Below are 14,968 nucleotides of genomic sequence, written 5' to 3' on the forward strand. Positions count from 1 at the left end.
TTAGAAAATACAGTCGCACCCCGCAACTGACCCAACAAATCATCTATCCGCGGCAAAGGATACTTATTCTTAACAGTAACCTTGTTCAACTGCCGGTAGTCTGTACATAATCTCATAGACCCATCCTTCTTCTTAACAAAGATCACCGGTGCTCCCCACGGAGACACACTCGGTCTGATAAAATTCTTACTGGACAAGTCTTCAATCTGCTTCTTCAATTCAGATAATTCTAGAGGTGACATCCGGTATGGGGCAAGGGAGATAGGTCCCACACCAGGCAATAAGTCAATTGCAAATTCAATTTCCCTCTCTGGAGGAAAGTGCAGAATTTCATCCGGAAAGACATCCTCAAACTCAGAGACAATCGGAATAACAGAAATTGGCTCCTTGTTGACGCCAACCAGACCTCCCAATAAAACATACCCGGAATCTCCTTCCTTCAAGGCCTTTACCACCTGAAGTACAGACAATTAAGGAGACTCCATTTCTTCATCATGAGATGAGACATAAATGGTTTTACTGCAGCAGTCAATCTTCACACAGTACTTGGACAACCAATCCATCCCCAGAATTAAATTCACAGAAGCAAGGTGCAAGACAATAAAGTCGGCAGAATATTCCCTGCCTTCATACTTGAATTTCACATTTTCACAAACATAGTCTTCATTAAAAACTCTTCCCACAGCCGTAACAATACGCATAGGAGTTTTCATTTTTATCACATGCAGACCAAATGCTTCAGCTACATAATCAGCAATAAAAGAATGCGTGGCACCAGAATCAAACAAAACACTAAGCATTTCATCATGAATAGAAATCATACCTCGCACCAAACTAGCGGATCTCTCAGCCTCTTGCTGAGTCACTGCATATACTCGGGCAACTGGAGGTGGGAGAGGTAGAGATGGTTCCTCAACCACAATAGGAGCCGGAGTGGCCTGAATAGTAGAAACCTGTCCCCCATTAAAGGGGCAGTCCCTAATAAAATGCCCAGGTTGGCCACATTTGTAACACAGTCTTTGCTCTTTTCTGCAAACCCCTGCATGAACTTTACCACATGTAGCACATAGAGAAGCAGGCTTAATATTTCCAGGCTTAGAATTTCCCGCCTTTTTGAACTTACCATCAGACTGTCTAACCTGCAACCCTTTTCCTTTAGAATTCCCAGAGGTGTTTTTAGGACCAGAATTAGGAGCAGATTGGTCCTTATGCTTCCTTCTGTAATATTCTTGAATATTTTTACACTTTTTAACAAGTGCAGCAAAAGTATCAAATGAGTCACCTGCAAGTTTTTCAGAGATGTTATCATGTAATCCTCTATGAAATTTAAAAATCAAGTCATCTTCTGTAGGTGGAGCTCTCTGGAAATGAGAGTATTTGGCCAGCTTATTGAACTTATTCAAGTATTCATCAATAGACATCTGACCCTGCTTTAGTTCTTCAAATTCACCCTTCTTCCTTATCCGGGCTTCAGCCGGAAAGTATTTCAGCAAGAATTGCCTTTCAAATAAAGGCCAGGTAATAGCATAACCCTGACATTCCAAGGGCAGACGGGTATTTCTCCACCAATCAGCTGCATCATTCTGCAACATATAAGAAGCATACAACAATTTCTGCTGATCATCACATTCCATGACAGTAAAAATGCGATCCAATTCTTCTAACCACTGAATTGCAGCAATAGGATCAATGCCTCCTTTATAATTTGGTGGTGCATGTTTTCGGAAGGCATTTAGCATTCTTTCTCTTTGCTCTCTATTAGTGGCTGGCTGTGCCACACCACCCCTGTGACTAGATTCTTCATTCACATCATTATTTCCTTCACCCTCCACAACAATGGGATTATGAGGAGGAGGAACAGGCTGTTGTGGTTGTGGCTCAGGCTGTGGCTGTTGCAAAGGTTGTGGCTGTGGACCTTGCCCACCCGCCCTCACCTCAACCAAGAGTAATCTCATCATTTCAATATTCGCCATTCTGCTTGCTGCCATCATTTCTTGATTGGCCAACCTATTAGCCTCTAACAGATCTTGATTTGCTTTCATCATCACTTCTAGCTCTCGCTGCCTAGCTGCAGCCATATTTTGTTGCATCTCAGTTAAGGCCATTATCATTGGATCTGGCTGTGAAGTATTTCCCCGCGGGTTAAGTCGGGGTCTTGCCAAATCTGCCAATATTGGATCGGTCGGGTCAATAGGAGGATCAGAAGTCCTTCTTGGGCGAACCATAATTCTGCATATTTCACACAAAGGAATGAGTTAGCTACGCTCACACTCGGTGATCAGACATGCATATCATAGTATTCCAAGAAAAACTCAAGAATATAACAACCCGAACAGTTCATGCAATATTTCACAGGCTCTTCTAGAGAAACTGCTCTGATACCATAAATGTAACATCCCCGTCTCGAGCCGGTTCAATTAACATACATATGATACAAACAGAAACAGCGGAAGACTTAACTTACAAAAATATGAGCTAACTTTTTCTTTTTCTAACTTAATTCTTACTCGGCGTAAACGAAAATCGGGCAGAGTTTCCTCTATAAATCGGACAACTGGGGATTTTCCAATCCCCCTCAGAAGCATTTCCTGATAAACAGTTTATACAACATATCAATTCAGAAATACCAGATATCCAAATATAATCAAATACCCATACATGGGCGCATGCATAACATGGCTCCGTGCCACTAAATCTAACAGCATGCCATCAAAACATAAACCTATCTGAATACTACATCATCATATAACGTTCCTGAATACTCAAATGTACATGCATCAAACTGATAGACATGTACAAAACATATACAGGCCATATACAAAATAAAGGATCAATATCATGATCCATCAAATGCGAAAATACTAAAATACATCAAACACTCCAAAAAGGTAGTAGCCTACAACCACTCAAAATCCGGTCTGTCAACTGCCTCAGCCACGTGTCGTGTCCCTGCCTAGTGAGGACTCACCGGAAATCTGGGCCCCTGAAAATGTGTCCCCAAAGAGGGGTGAGATTACAAATCTCAATAAGCTCCAGGTTTATAGAGAATTCTCCATACCCCTGGCTCACTCCTGCATGAAATTCAGATACAGAGTATACAAATACAACATATAACAGATATCATAACAGAACAGAGCATATATCCATATCATATCAGAGATGTGCGCCGTCATTCCCAAGGGAGGACCCCAAGCGGAAATCAACGCACGTGTTCCCGAGGGAGGACCCCAAAGCGGAACCAGACATATCAGAGGAGTACACCATCAGTCCCGAGGGAGGACCCCAAAGCGGACGTCCGGGTACTATACAATCAATGGCCAGAGATTGTTACAGAAATCATATTACAGAAGTCATATCAGAGCAAAACATATCATGTTATCAAATAACTCTATATGAATGCATCTATACAAAGCATCTAAATCACAGTCATACAGTCCAACCATAGTTCACTAACCATGGTGGAGCACTCAAGCAGGAAAAGACTCCTTAAACATAGAGCTTACCTCTTGAAGCTTTACCAATACGCTTACTTGTGGAACAAGTTACTTTTATCGCTTCAAGAGATTTCCGATCCTTCTCAATCCCTAGGCACACCTAGAGAATAATTTACACTGCATCAATAAAATGATGCAATACCATAATTATTTCATAAGCATACATTTTATCGCTTATTTTCCTTTCTTTGCATTTTTGCCAATCCTATGCCAATACACAAGTCTAGACCTCATTATAACCGTTGGTGTTCTTTAATTTAATCAACCATTCCCTTAGGAATTTTCAACATAAATCGTGCTATTTTTCTTCAAAACTCATCACCTTTATACAATTTATTACAACACATTTTATTTAAAATAAAATGTACAAAATATATCCCTAACTACCCTATAGGTCGAACACTACAAGGACATAGGCAAAGGTTCTTTTTCTTCACTTACATGTAACTTACACAAACAAATACATGTTTTCATAAGGTTCCAACTTAATTTTTGGAGCATAAAGTCCCTCCAAAGCCCCACAAGGCCTAAACCTAAGGGCATATTTCATATAATTGTTCCCACTTTGGCATTCTCACTAATTTATCAAATTTCCACTTAATTCCTACACATTAAACCTTCCTAATACTTAAGATAAAATTGTGCACAACATCCTACTCTTTACCTATGATGGCCGAACATGTAGAGGAAATCATAGGATTTTTTTCTAATTTTTTTACATACATACAAATGCTTATTTTCATTTTATACATCAAAATATCAATTATTCCTCATCAATACATATTTTAACACATCATGCTTTTCCACCCAAGGCATATACACAATTTTATAACTTAAATAATCAAAACAACATCATGGAAATAGAGGTTTGTTACCTCAAATCAACTACCCAAAGCCTAGAAGACCTACACCAAGAGAATCTCCATCAAAAACTTCATTTTGCCCTCTTGATGAATAGTACACGAATTTGGGGAAGGAAATATCTCCTCACACAACCAATGATAGCTCAAATAAATGGGTGGGATGGACTCATTGGGTGGTTTCCCATCGATTTCAAGTAGTGGGACTTGTGATTTGGTTAACTTTGGAGTGAGAATCAAAGAAATGAAGAACCAAACCCTACCCCCCCTTTTCACCAAGTGCAGCTCGGCTTCTTTGAGGAAGAGAGGAGAGAGAGCTGATTTTGAATAGTGCTCATTTGAGTCACTTAAGCTTTTAAGCACATGTGGCCCTTTTACCCGGTTGTTTTTCTATCGCGTATTTTTACTTAATTGACCCGGAACTTAACTTAAAGCTACAGATATATTTTTATTTTTCTAAAGTCATTTAAATTAATTTTTATTTCCTAAGTAACAATATTCATAATTCACAGTATGGTTTTTGCACCGTTTTTGACGAAATGCACTGTGCATCACTAATTGTACTTCCTTTACTTACGAAACTTAAAACTTATAAACTTATCATTTTCTTGGGCCTATATTGACTTGCTTGGCATATATTGGACTTTCTTATTCTTATTTCATCAATTATTTATTTCTGGACTCTACCGGTTGCTTAAACAGCAGTACAAAATACCCGGTAGAACACTATTCACGAGATTTTCACGGAAAGTGCCAGACTATACAATTTTTCGTTCTGAACTCATATTTGTCATCAGAATTTTCAAATTATGTTCCTAAAATTATTTTGCTCATTTTAAGCTCTACCGGTTAATTCACAAAACTGTAAATTCTCCGGCAGAACGCACTGTTCATAACATAGTCATGATTACAGTCAAAATACTCGAAATCGCTCACTGAATCTAATTATGGCATTTAAATCCTTAAATTAAATCTCTAACTAAGATTTACCAGTTAGGGTCATTATACTTTGCTCTAAATTGTTCTTGATATCGAAATGGTAACGTTTTACCTCTAGAAGGTTGCACATCAATGTTTCTGAGACATTTAAGGGAATAGCTTTCAGTTAATCATATGATTTTGTTTCAGAAATACCTTATTTATCCGTTCTTTTAATGCTATTAGACGGTTTCTTATTGTAAAGGAATTCATTCACTCACTGTCTTTATCCGCTTTTGTTTCTCTTTCCTTTGTTTTGGCTTAAGGAATAAAATTTGTATATCCAATGTAGGGATCAGAAGATAAAATATGCAATCCAAATCTGAAACTGCAAATTAACTGAGGTCTGAGAAGCATTCCTTTACACCTTGCGGTGTTTATTCTGAACCCTGGTGGCGTGGTATTGGGTACAATCCTGTCTCTCAAGCAATGTTGGGGGCAAATGCATCCAATTCATCCTCACTTGAATGCCCTAATGGTGATTCGGAATCCAGTGAAAGCCAATCTTTGTCAAATAATGGATTGAATGAGGAAGATGATGACACCACTAAAGAATCACAACCTACTGCTCCTAATCAATCAGGTGCTTTAGACTATATTGTAAAGAAAAATTCAAACATTGAAATAATAAAGAAAACGTTTGCTTATATTTTGAAGCCTCAAATTATGTTGATGTAATTTTTTTCATCAGTCCAAGTCTTACAAGCTTATGGGGATACCAAAATACAATGTTCTTTTCTTGATAGGAAATTACGGACTAGAGCACCAAAGGATGCAGCATGCTTTTTCATCTGCAACTTCTTTGCGGGATGAATGCCTTACTCAGACTCCAGAGCTGGAACTTGCTGGTCATTCAATTGTAAGACTTTGCCTTTTTTTTTCTTTTATAATTTTTTAGCATAACGACAAGGTGCAAAGATCATGGTTTTATGACTCTGATTTTTGCTGATTCTTGCGTATCTATGATAAAAATTCAATTATTAGAAAACTCATAGTTGCATCTTGCATGCTTTTGGAATGGATGGGATTCCTAGTACTCTTCTATTTTATTTTATTTTTATTTTTATTTTTATTTTTTACTGCAGGCATGTGCTTCAAATCCCTATCAAGATCCATATTATGGGTTCATGATGGCAGCGTATGCACACCAGCCATTGGTATGTAGACTAGCCAGTGTTCATGCATCAAAGATTTCTACGTATGTAGTTTGTCACACTCACTGATTTGCATTTCTCATCAATCAGTCTGGTAAGAATTGTAGTTGTTGCATAATATGCTATCTCATCAATCAGTCTTGTCATATGGTAAATTTGTTTCATGCTATCTTGTCTATTGTCCTGTTACTAACGGGGGTGATATTGGGATATCATTGAGATAAATAACCATATGATGTTTTCACTAGTAGGGATATGCTCCTTTTATAGGAATGCCTCATGCGAGAATGGCTTTGCCCCTTGAGATGGCACAAGAGCCTGTTTATGTGAATGCCAAACAATACCAAGGAATTCTGAGACGAAGACAGGCTCGTGCTAAAGCTGAGCTTGAAAAGAAGTCAATCAAAGTCAGAAAGGTAGAAATGAGCACAAGCTAATGCTTCTGTATACATGTTTGTTACTCTTTAGTACTATAGTTAAGTGCTGCTTTATATATTTTGAAAATTAATATCTCACCACATTTCAGGTTTGAGATATTTCCCTTATTTATTTTTTATTTTTTTATTACACTGTTCTTCAACCAATTAACTTTTTGCCGAGCTAAAAGTTTTTCATTTGACATGGAGGAACTTTAACTTATGTGCAAAGGTTATCTACCAAGGATACAATCAAAGAAAGAGTAAGATAATTGGAAACCTAGTAACCTCTGGATCTCTGAGCATTTTTAAATCAATAGAAGAGTTTAGGGAAATTGCTCCTTAACCTAAAATGTTTAATGCTTGTTTGATTCTAGAATAGTACTAATGCTTAACATTTCGTACGTGCAAATCTGGATCCTCTTCTGGGCTATGCTAACATCTATTCTGCACAGCCATATATCCATGAATCTCGGCATCAGCATGCTATGAGAAGAGCAAGGGGTAGCGGAGGACGTTTCGCAAAGAAAACTGAAGCTGAAGCTCGAAACCATTTGAACAAGGAAAAGGATATGGATACTGGTTCAGTGCCATCATCACAGTCAATTAGTTCATCTGGGTACGAACCTTTACCCTCTGACTCTGCTGAGACCTGGAATTCTCCAAATGTGCAACAAGATGCAAGAGAGAGGTTTGAAGAATGCAAGTATGCAAATGGTAGTGGCTCCTACCATAACTATAATAGTTTGCAATCGTCTTCAACTTATTGTTTGCACTCCGGTGAAAGACTGGAGGAAGGGGACTGTTCAGGTCAGCAACGAGGAAGCATCTCTTCTGAGCACACATCACAGAGACGGCTTGCTATTCAGTAAACCTACACTGCATGGGGATGATGGTGAGGTTGGTTTGTATTCAAGTGAAATAGTGGTGTGAGTATCTCTGAACATTTTGGCAAATTGCATGCCAAGCTGGCAAATCATTCTTGGCTCTGGTGTTAATGATATGGAGAAAATATTGATTGGGCCATGTGACTTTCGTTGAAGTCAACCAACTCTTCATTCTTTTCTCAATTTTTTTTTATTTTTTTTTTGAATTTTCCATTTTTGTACAGAGAATCAGAGATAGTTGTTAGCGAAGCCAAGCCGAGATGGGTGTTCAGATCAGAAGACTTGTCAAAACAAACCCTTGATCCACTAACTGTCGTTTGACTGCTTTATTTTATGTAGCTAACCGGTTATCAATGTTAAATATATGAGACATCATTGGAGAGATTCGCAGCATGATTATTATTCATTGGTTAAACAGCGGGTGCAGTTTTAAATCAAAACAAGAAAGTTTTTATTTTTTGGTTATTGAAATTCCTCCGTTTCGTTTTATGCTTTGAATGGAAATGCAGAGAGGTTATAGTAGTGACATAGCTTAGTAACTATTATATAGGAAAATTAACGTGGATGTTTGCTTCTCCATTATCCAAGAGAAGGCCAACCTTGGAGACCATTCAAGAACATCATCAATTATGTTAGATACCCACTTATGGTACCTGTAGAAAGCCGGTATCAATTTCAAAGTCGGGCACGGCCACCTTTTCATTATTACCCGTTCTTTTTTTTTTATTGATCTTTCTCTTTTAGTTTTGTTTCACTACATGGTGCGAAAATAGTAACGACAGCAATGAAACTTGTTTAGAAATGTTGCTAATGACAAACCTTTGTAGTTCGTTACTATATAAAATATAAAAAGCGGTGACACTAATCATTTCAATCTATTATGCTGTCATACCGAGCCATTTCCACCCTAATATTATACAAAATTGCTCAGAAAATCAGACTCTGATATATACTAATGATCCCACAGAAAAATTAGAGGTTCTTATATACACGCGGAGGAAGAATTTTTCTCCTCAGCAAGAATCCACACCTTTAGATTTACGTACTAATAAATTATGTCGTCCTATCATCGAATTAGGGTCATGGAGGAGGAAGAAATAAGAACATAAAAAGAATTTTCGTATTAATAAGACTTCAAACAAAAAATCAGATAGAGCTGAGATATTTCCAAGGAATTGAACAGTTTACTTTCAATTTGTTCGTACAACATTGTGGAAGTGGAAGTGGAAGTGTTGAGTTCATTTATTCAAGGTAGAGGACACCTTCAGGTCTATGGGGCTGCCAAAAGTGAGTTTTGTCAAGTTGGAATTGACGGTGTAGCTCCAACTTCAAAAATCTGACCTGCACAACACTCTGCTTCCATGACAACAATTTACAACACGGTCTATGCTGTTGTGCTTCTGCAAGTGAATCACGTCTTACAAATACAATATTGGAATACCTGAATAGAAAATGCTTGTATTCATCAATGCTCCTGGCAAAATCCTTTATGTTTTTCTATATCAAAATATGACTAATTACTGAACCATTATGCTAATGTAAACATGAGAGAATCTGCATAATTAATATGGGTTTTCAAAGAGAGAAAGACGGGGAAGGGTATTACCTAAATCTAATTCCTCGGCTCCAATTCCTGGAGAAGTCTTAAAGCTTGTCAGCTAATTTTTTCAGTTACTATTCCTTGAATGCATCCAATGAGAGTGAACAATCCAAACACAAAGCCAAAAATGTTGAGAGTCCGAAGAATGACCCACTTAGCCGTCCACGCTTGAGTACTGGACTTACTCAAGTATATTTCCACTGGAAAATATATGGTTAATGGCCAAAAGATTATGCTACCCAAAATTCCCAGAATCTGATTGAAGTAGGGAAAGATTATTGCAATCACAGTGGTTGACACAACATAAGCCGTTCGGAAAGACAGGCTGAGAAAATTTAGTTCAAAAGCAGGCAGCAATGCATGTTTCAAGATATAAGTGTTATTCACAAATTCACTGTTTGGGAATTTAAAACGGAACCAATTCTCAACAGTGGCAAAAAGTGGCTGGCTAAACACCTGCACCAAAATAAGGTAGATGACTAAGTTAAATGAACATGCATTCTATGATAGTAGATAACAGTGGACAGCAGATACGTTGCCATTTAGGCAGAACTGGCAAAACGTGTAGGCTATGATGATTTCATAACACGCTACTCTAAGAAAAGTGATGGAGAATATAGAATGATAAACAAATATCTTATCTAAAAGCTCAAGCTATTAAGTAAGGGTCACGTTGATAATTTTATATTAAATTTTTCTAACACATCCCCTCATCCAAAAGCACATTGAACTTGAAGGGTGAATAATGCAAAAGTCCAATCTGTGCTAAGAAATTCCACAATTAAATCAAACATAAGAATCGAAGAGATATAAAACGGTAGCACTATAATAAATTTTGACGGTGGTATACCTGATATGCTCCAACCAGGTGAACCACTATACAAGCGTTAGCAAAGTTTACAAGCCAATAAAACTTGGAGGATCCAAACCCTGTTAAAATATTTCCTGGTGTATCACTACCAAAGGCAGCGTATCCAGCACATCCACAACCAAAGTAGAAGAACGTTGTGACAGTGACTGATATTATTGAGGCCTTCTTCATGGTTTGGTTTTCTGGTGGAGGCGACTTCAAAGTATCCTTAAAGAATTGAGGTAAGTTATATCAGCCTGCTGTATAATTACTAAAACTTTCCCCCAGGGGCTGTGGCAAAGTTGCATTCTGTTTATTTGAGATACAGGGTAGATACCTGTATTTCCATAAGAATTGTCGAGAATGGATAGGAGAATGATATGTCACCAAGCGCTTGAGCAACCAGCCATAACTTTTCAGTTCCAGTGGAGGTACTGATTCCTTCAATGCTACCCTCAGCATGTCCTTTTTCTGAGCAAATGATTATCAGAAAATTATATAAACGTATCGGGTCACAACTAATAACTGGTCCAATATATATTTTCAAGCAACTGTCCATCACAAGCCAGCCATGCTGAGACTAAGGAAAGACTCCGATAATCAGGTATTGATGCTTACCTACGGCTTGCAATATGGAAAGCCCCATTCCAATGAAAGAATAAGTAAAGGACATAATTGCAGCGACAACTGACAGCCATTTGATGTCATGGAAGTTGGGTATCTGTGAGAGAACAATTTGGACAACCCCAAAAAGCAGCATATAATATACATCTGTAAATTCACATGCTGCTTCACCCCCTTTATTGTGGTAACAAATTGATTTTTGGATTGAGCTGCAGCCACAAATACAAATAGCAGTTCAAATAAATATTAGCAACATTGGTTTAATGAGATTCTGGGGATAGACTCATGTTTTCCTAGTGGAATACAAGTGAAAAAGTCTTGTTTTGCAACTGGTAGCATCCATAGATAAATGGAGGGAAAGAACACAAGTGTCAATGACACACCTTAAGCTGATAGCTGTTGTAATGATGAAGGCAATTCCAAAACCATATAAGCTTATATTCACAAGAAGGCCACAGAGACGTCCATTCCTTACTCCTGTAACCACCCAATGAGGATCTTACACAAGCAACCTTGCCTATACAAACATATTATTATGCCGTTCCAAATGTGGTACGATATTTGACTAAAAAATGATATAAAAAATCACTAGATGAAATATTGCCAAATAATAAACACACATTAACATAGTATTAAGCTTAATGCAATGACATTTCCCTAATTAAACATAAAACTCTTTCCTTTAATTTCCTAATCTTATTCTATGCAAATGAAAATTTAGATTGAGATAGTCCAATTCTTTTTCTTTCTGTTCGTTCCTGTTCACTCATTTCATCCCCCACCTCTCTCTCTCTCTCTCTCTCTCTCTTCATTCCCAAGTTGAGTTTTTCAATGTTTGTTTAAAAAGATCCCAAGCCCTGAATCTGAATCTAGAACTTTGATTATTTAAAAAATAAGTTCCTCACATTCAGCAACAAAAAACAATAACAAATAGGATTCAAGTGGATAATATACTTTGCATTATCTTGTAAGATCACAAATCACTTGAACAAATTGAGAAACAAATATATACAATAAATATAAGAATAAAGAATAAATAAAAGAAACCGTTTTTCAGCAAACCAACAAATACAGATTTTTTTTTTTCTAAAACAGATAGCTTGCAGGTATGTACAAAGGGTAAAGGATTGGAGATAAGTTAACTCCGGTAAATCTAAAACTATGTCGTTTTGGGTGGAATAATTTTAATATATTACAGGGTTATATTAGTCTTTTATCGTTATAATTTTTTAATTTTATAACGCTCGGAGATAATTTTATCTTTGGGAGAAATACTTTTCTCATAGACAAAATGGTAATGGAAAAGCAAAGGAATTGAAATGAAAAGGGGGGGGGAGGTACCTAAATGCAAATTGGTAACATCAAGGTAGGAGGCACTGGTGTGAGTTCCAAATTGTGGATCGGGAAAGCGATAGGTGTCTGAAAGAAGAAGAGAAGAGAAGAGAGTGGTGGAAGCAATGAGAAGGATGGAGAGTGGACCAGCAAGCCACCCAAGCTGTGCAATGCTCCATGGCAGTGAAAGCACTCCCGATCCTATCACCCCCGTCACTATGTGTGCTATTGCTGTCCATACCGTCCCTATTGTACAAACAATATTCATCACATCACATATGTTAAACATGATCAACAGAGTAAGATGATTCATTTTTAAGAAACAAACAAACAAAATTAATACACTTAAGATGATAGCACAAACCTGTTCTTTTGACAGAATGAGATTGGGTGAGTAACAGTGGGGTGTCGTCACTTGACGCAGCTGCCATTCCCATGATTCAATAATTCTTACTCTTATCAATTCCTGAGACACACACAATGGAAATTAGGCACCAGAGTTTTCTTAAATTAAAACCATAAATTTGCTTCAATATATTGAGAAAGGAGAAAAGTAGTGACACCCAACAAAGAAAAGTTTAAGCGTGGGACATAAGACAAGGATGGGGTTCTGGATGGAAACGGAGAGCATGAAGTACACGAGTCAAATGCGGAGAAAGACAGCAAAAAAATGATTATCCAACCTAACGAATGATTTCTATAATTTTAATAAGTAATACCTATCATCTTTTTCTGCGTCTACCACTTTAAAACATCGAATTATCATAATCTCAAGATAGAGAAAAATTAATATTAGTTAAAATTCTAATCTAACAGTCTTTTTAAAGTGATAAACAAAGATAGACAGAAAAAAATAATTGCTAGAATAATTTATCTCTTTTATTTTTTATATAAAAAATATGAGATCTTTTTTTTTTCACATAAATTCTATATAGTTTTAAATTTATGTGAGATAAAATTATTTCTTGCCGTATAAGATATGTTCTGGATACAACTTACATTAGGTCCACCAGATGGGCCCAACCTCTCAAAGCTCACGGTCTAGAACATTCTAGAGGGCAGCCATGGCAAGTCAGAGAGGCTCTCCACTGGAACATCTCCCTTTTCCTGCACTGTTGCCCCTGTACATTGACAGGGCCAGCTTGATCGTGGGCTGTCCAGCTCAAGCCCCCATGCAAGAGAGGACTTTTTTCTCTAAATACCCCTCTCACACATGGAGAGGGGATCTTCTTCTTCCTCACTCCTCTCATATGCTGTCACACACACACTCCTCATTTGAGTACATACATGAGAAGTTCCACTAGTACATTAGTCTCTACCATTGCTACTATGGATACCCTTATATCAACATACTTCACCTTTTATGAGACACATCTATGTACCACTTTGAGTACAAGATATATTAATCCCATAAGTAGTAAAATAATAACCTGATTCTGGGTGCATAATAAGAATCTAGAAATTTCAGTCAACTACAAGATAGAGTAAAATAAAAAGAGAACAGGAGAACTTTTACTTGGAGATTACTTTAACATGATAACGTAATACTTTTCTTTAAGTTGCATAAAAAAAATATTATTTCTTATTCAAATAATAAATGGAAGAGAGAAAAAAGTTGAAGATAAAAAAAAATTAAAAAATTGTACGATCCATTTAAAAATTGTGAGTATAAAAGATAATATTTTTTTTATATAACGTAAAAAAAAAATTACCCTCGTATAAATGCACTTATCAGCTGCGCATTCTGCAGAAAAAAGAAAATTACTATTTAGTAACAAAATTGAGGCATACTTCATTAAAACTGTTCCAAATATGCGCAAGACGTAACTGAACGCTCTAATTAGTTGTACATATATACTACAGGAAAACCCGTAAGTAGGACCACGTAATTATGCAACTGAGCTCTAACTTCTAAGGTTGTTGTAAGATTTAGCGGTCCTGATTTTGTTTCCACATATACTCAATCAAGCTGCTACACCTGTTTTGACTAAAATAGTGGAAATGAAAACACATGGCTCTTTCCACATTAAATATCTGCAGAGGTTTGGAGCCTTTTTAACTTTTAGATGCATCAAGTTATGGAAATCAGTGCACCACGTTTGAGACAATAAATTCAGTGGTCCCAGTTCATTATTTATTCGGTCAATTAAAACTATATAATTATTAAGAAGAGAGGAGACAAGAGACATAAAAAACAAAATTTTATTCAAATATCACTTCCTAAATAAAATACCCACATGGGCCTGAAGTCCCAAAATTTCCCCCCATCTTTTAACCGTTGAATAGAGTTAACTTTACATCAACGACCAGCAATCACCCACCTGTAACCTGTGCTACACGTTATGGTTTTTTTAATGGAAACGGTTTATTTTATTTCTCTTTCTGTTCATTTTTAAAAAACATGACTAGAGTTTTTTGTTTGCTTTCTATTGTCCTTTTAATTTTTTTTGGTAAACACTTTTTTTTTTGGTGAGGGTGGTAAACACTTTCTATTCTCTTTTATTCTAGTTGTTTTATTTTCTTTTCTAGCTTTGACTATTTTTTCTTTTAATTTATTTTTTTAAATTTAATAATTGGTATAATACACGAATTCGTTCTGGTTAATCTAGTTATAATTCGTTAAAAAAGAAAAAAAAATCTACTTTTTCCATGACACATTTAATAAATAAATATCTAATTCATTTGTTAATTATTTTTTACGAATGGGGATATCCAATCAATCCATTTAAAAGCATTTTATATTTAAAATTAATTTGACTTTTTATCTTTTACT

The 14,968-nt window shown here is 36.6% G+C and overlaps 1 protein-coding gene and 1 pseudogene across 2 annotated transcripts; one reads left to right on the top strand and one right to left on the bottom strand.

Annotated features, from left to right (window-relative positions):
- The first annotated feature begins 5,641 nt into the window (after positions 1-5,641).
- On the top strand, positions 5,642-7,899 carry LOC133284599 (nuclear transcription factor Y subunit A-1-like; annotated as a pseudogene).
- Positions 7,900-8,754: 855 nt separating this feature from the next.
- On the bottom strand, positions 8,755-12,796 carry LOC133284580 (probable amino acid permease 7). 2 transcript variants are annotated; one of them, XM_061481632.1, is made up of 8 exons: positions 12,560-12,796; positions 12,205-12,441; positions 11,247-11,340; positions 10,858-11,072; positions 10,577-10,710; positions 10,240-10,467; positions 9,396-9,845; positions 8,755-9,189 (listed from the first exon to the last, which is right to left on the bottom strand). In XM_061481632.1, the coding sequence occupies exons 1-7, from the start codon at positions 12,630-12,632 to the stop codon at positions 9,444-9,446; spliced, it is 1,383 nt and encodes a 460-aa protein (XP_061337616.1). In that variant the 5' UTR covers positions 12,633-12,796; the 3' UTR covers positions 8,755-9,189; positions 9,396-9,443. The 2 variants fall into 2 exon arrangements, with proteins under 2 accessions (XP_061337616.1, XP_061337615.1); XM_061481631.1 differs by having other exon boundaries at positions 8,755-9,230.
- Positions 12,797-14,968: the final 2,172 nt, after the last annotated feature.

The sequence above is a fragment of the Gastrolobium bilobum genome, unplaced genomic scaffold, assembly GCF_033153095.1.
Source record: "Gastrolobium bilobum isolate Gb01-03AN ecotype WA unplaced genomic scaffold, APGP_CSIRO_Gbil_v1 utg21709, whole genome shotgun sequence".
Classification (NCBI taxonomy): domain Eukaryota; kingdom Viridiplantae; phylum Streptophyta; class Magnoliopsida; order Fabales; family Fabaceae; genus Gastrolobium; species Gastrolobium bilobum.

Excerpts from the sequence above, each read along its gene's own strand:
- LOC133284580 (XM_061481632.1), bottom strand. The coding sequence starts at position 12,632 with ATGGGAATGGCAGCTGCGTCAAGTGACGACACCCCACTGTTACTCACC. Across the intron at positions 11,341-12,204 it reads TGTTACCAATTTGCATTTAG|GAGTAAGGAATGGACGTCTC; the intron begins GTACCTCCCCCC and ends GGGTGGTTACAG. Across the intron at positions 11,073-11,246 it reads ACAACAGCTATCAGCTTAAG|CTCAATCCAAAAATCAATTT; the intron begins GTGTGTCATTGA and ends TTGTGGCTGCAG.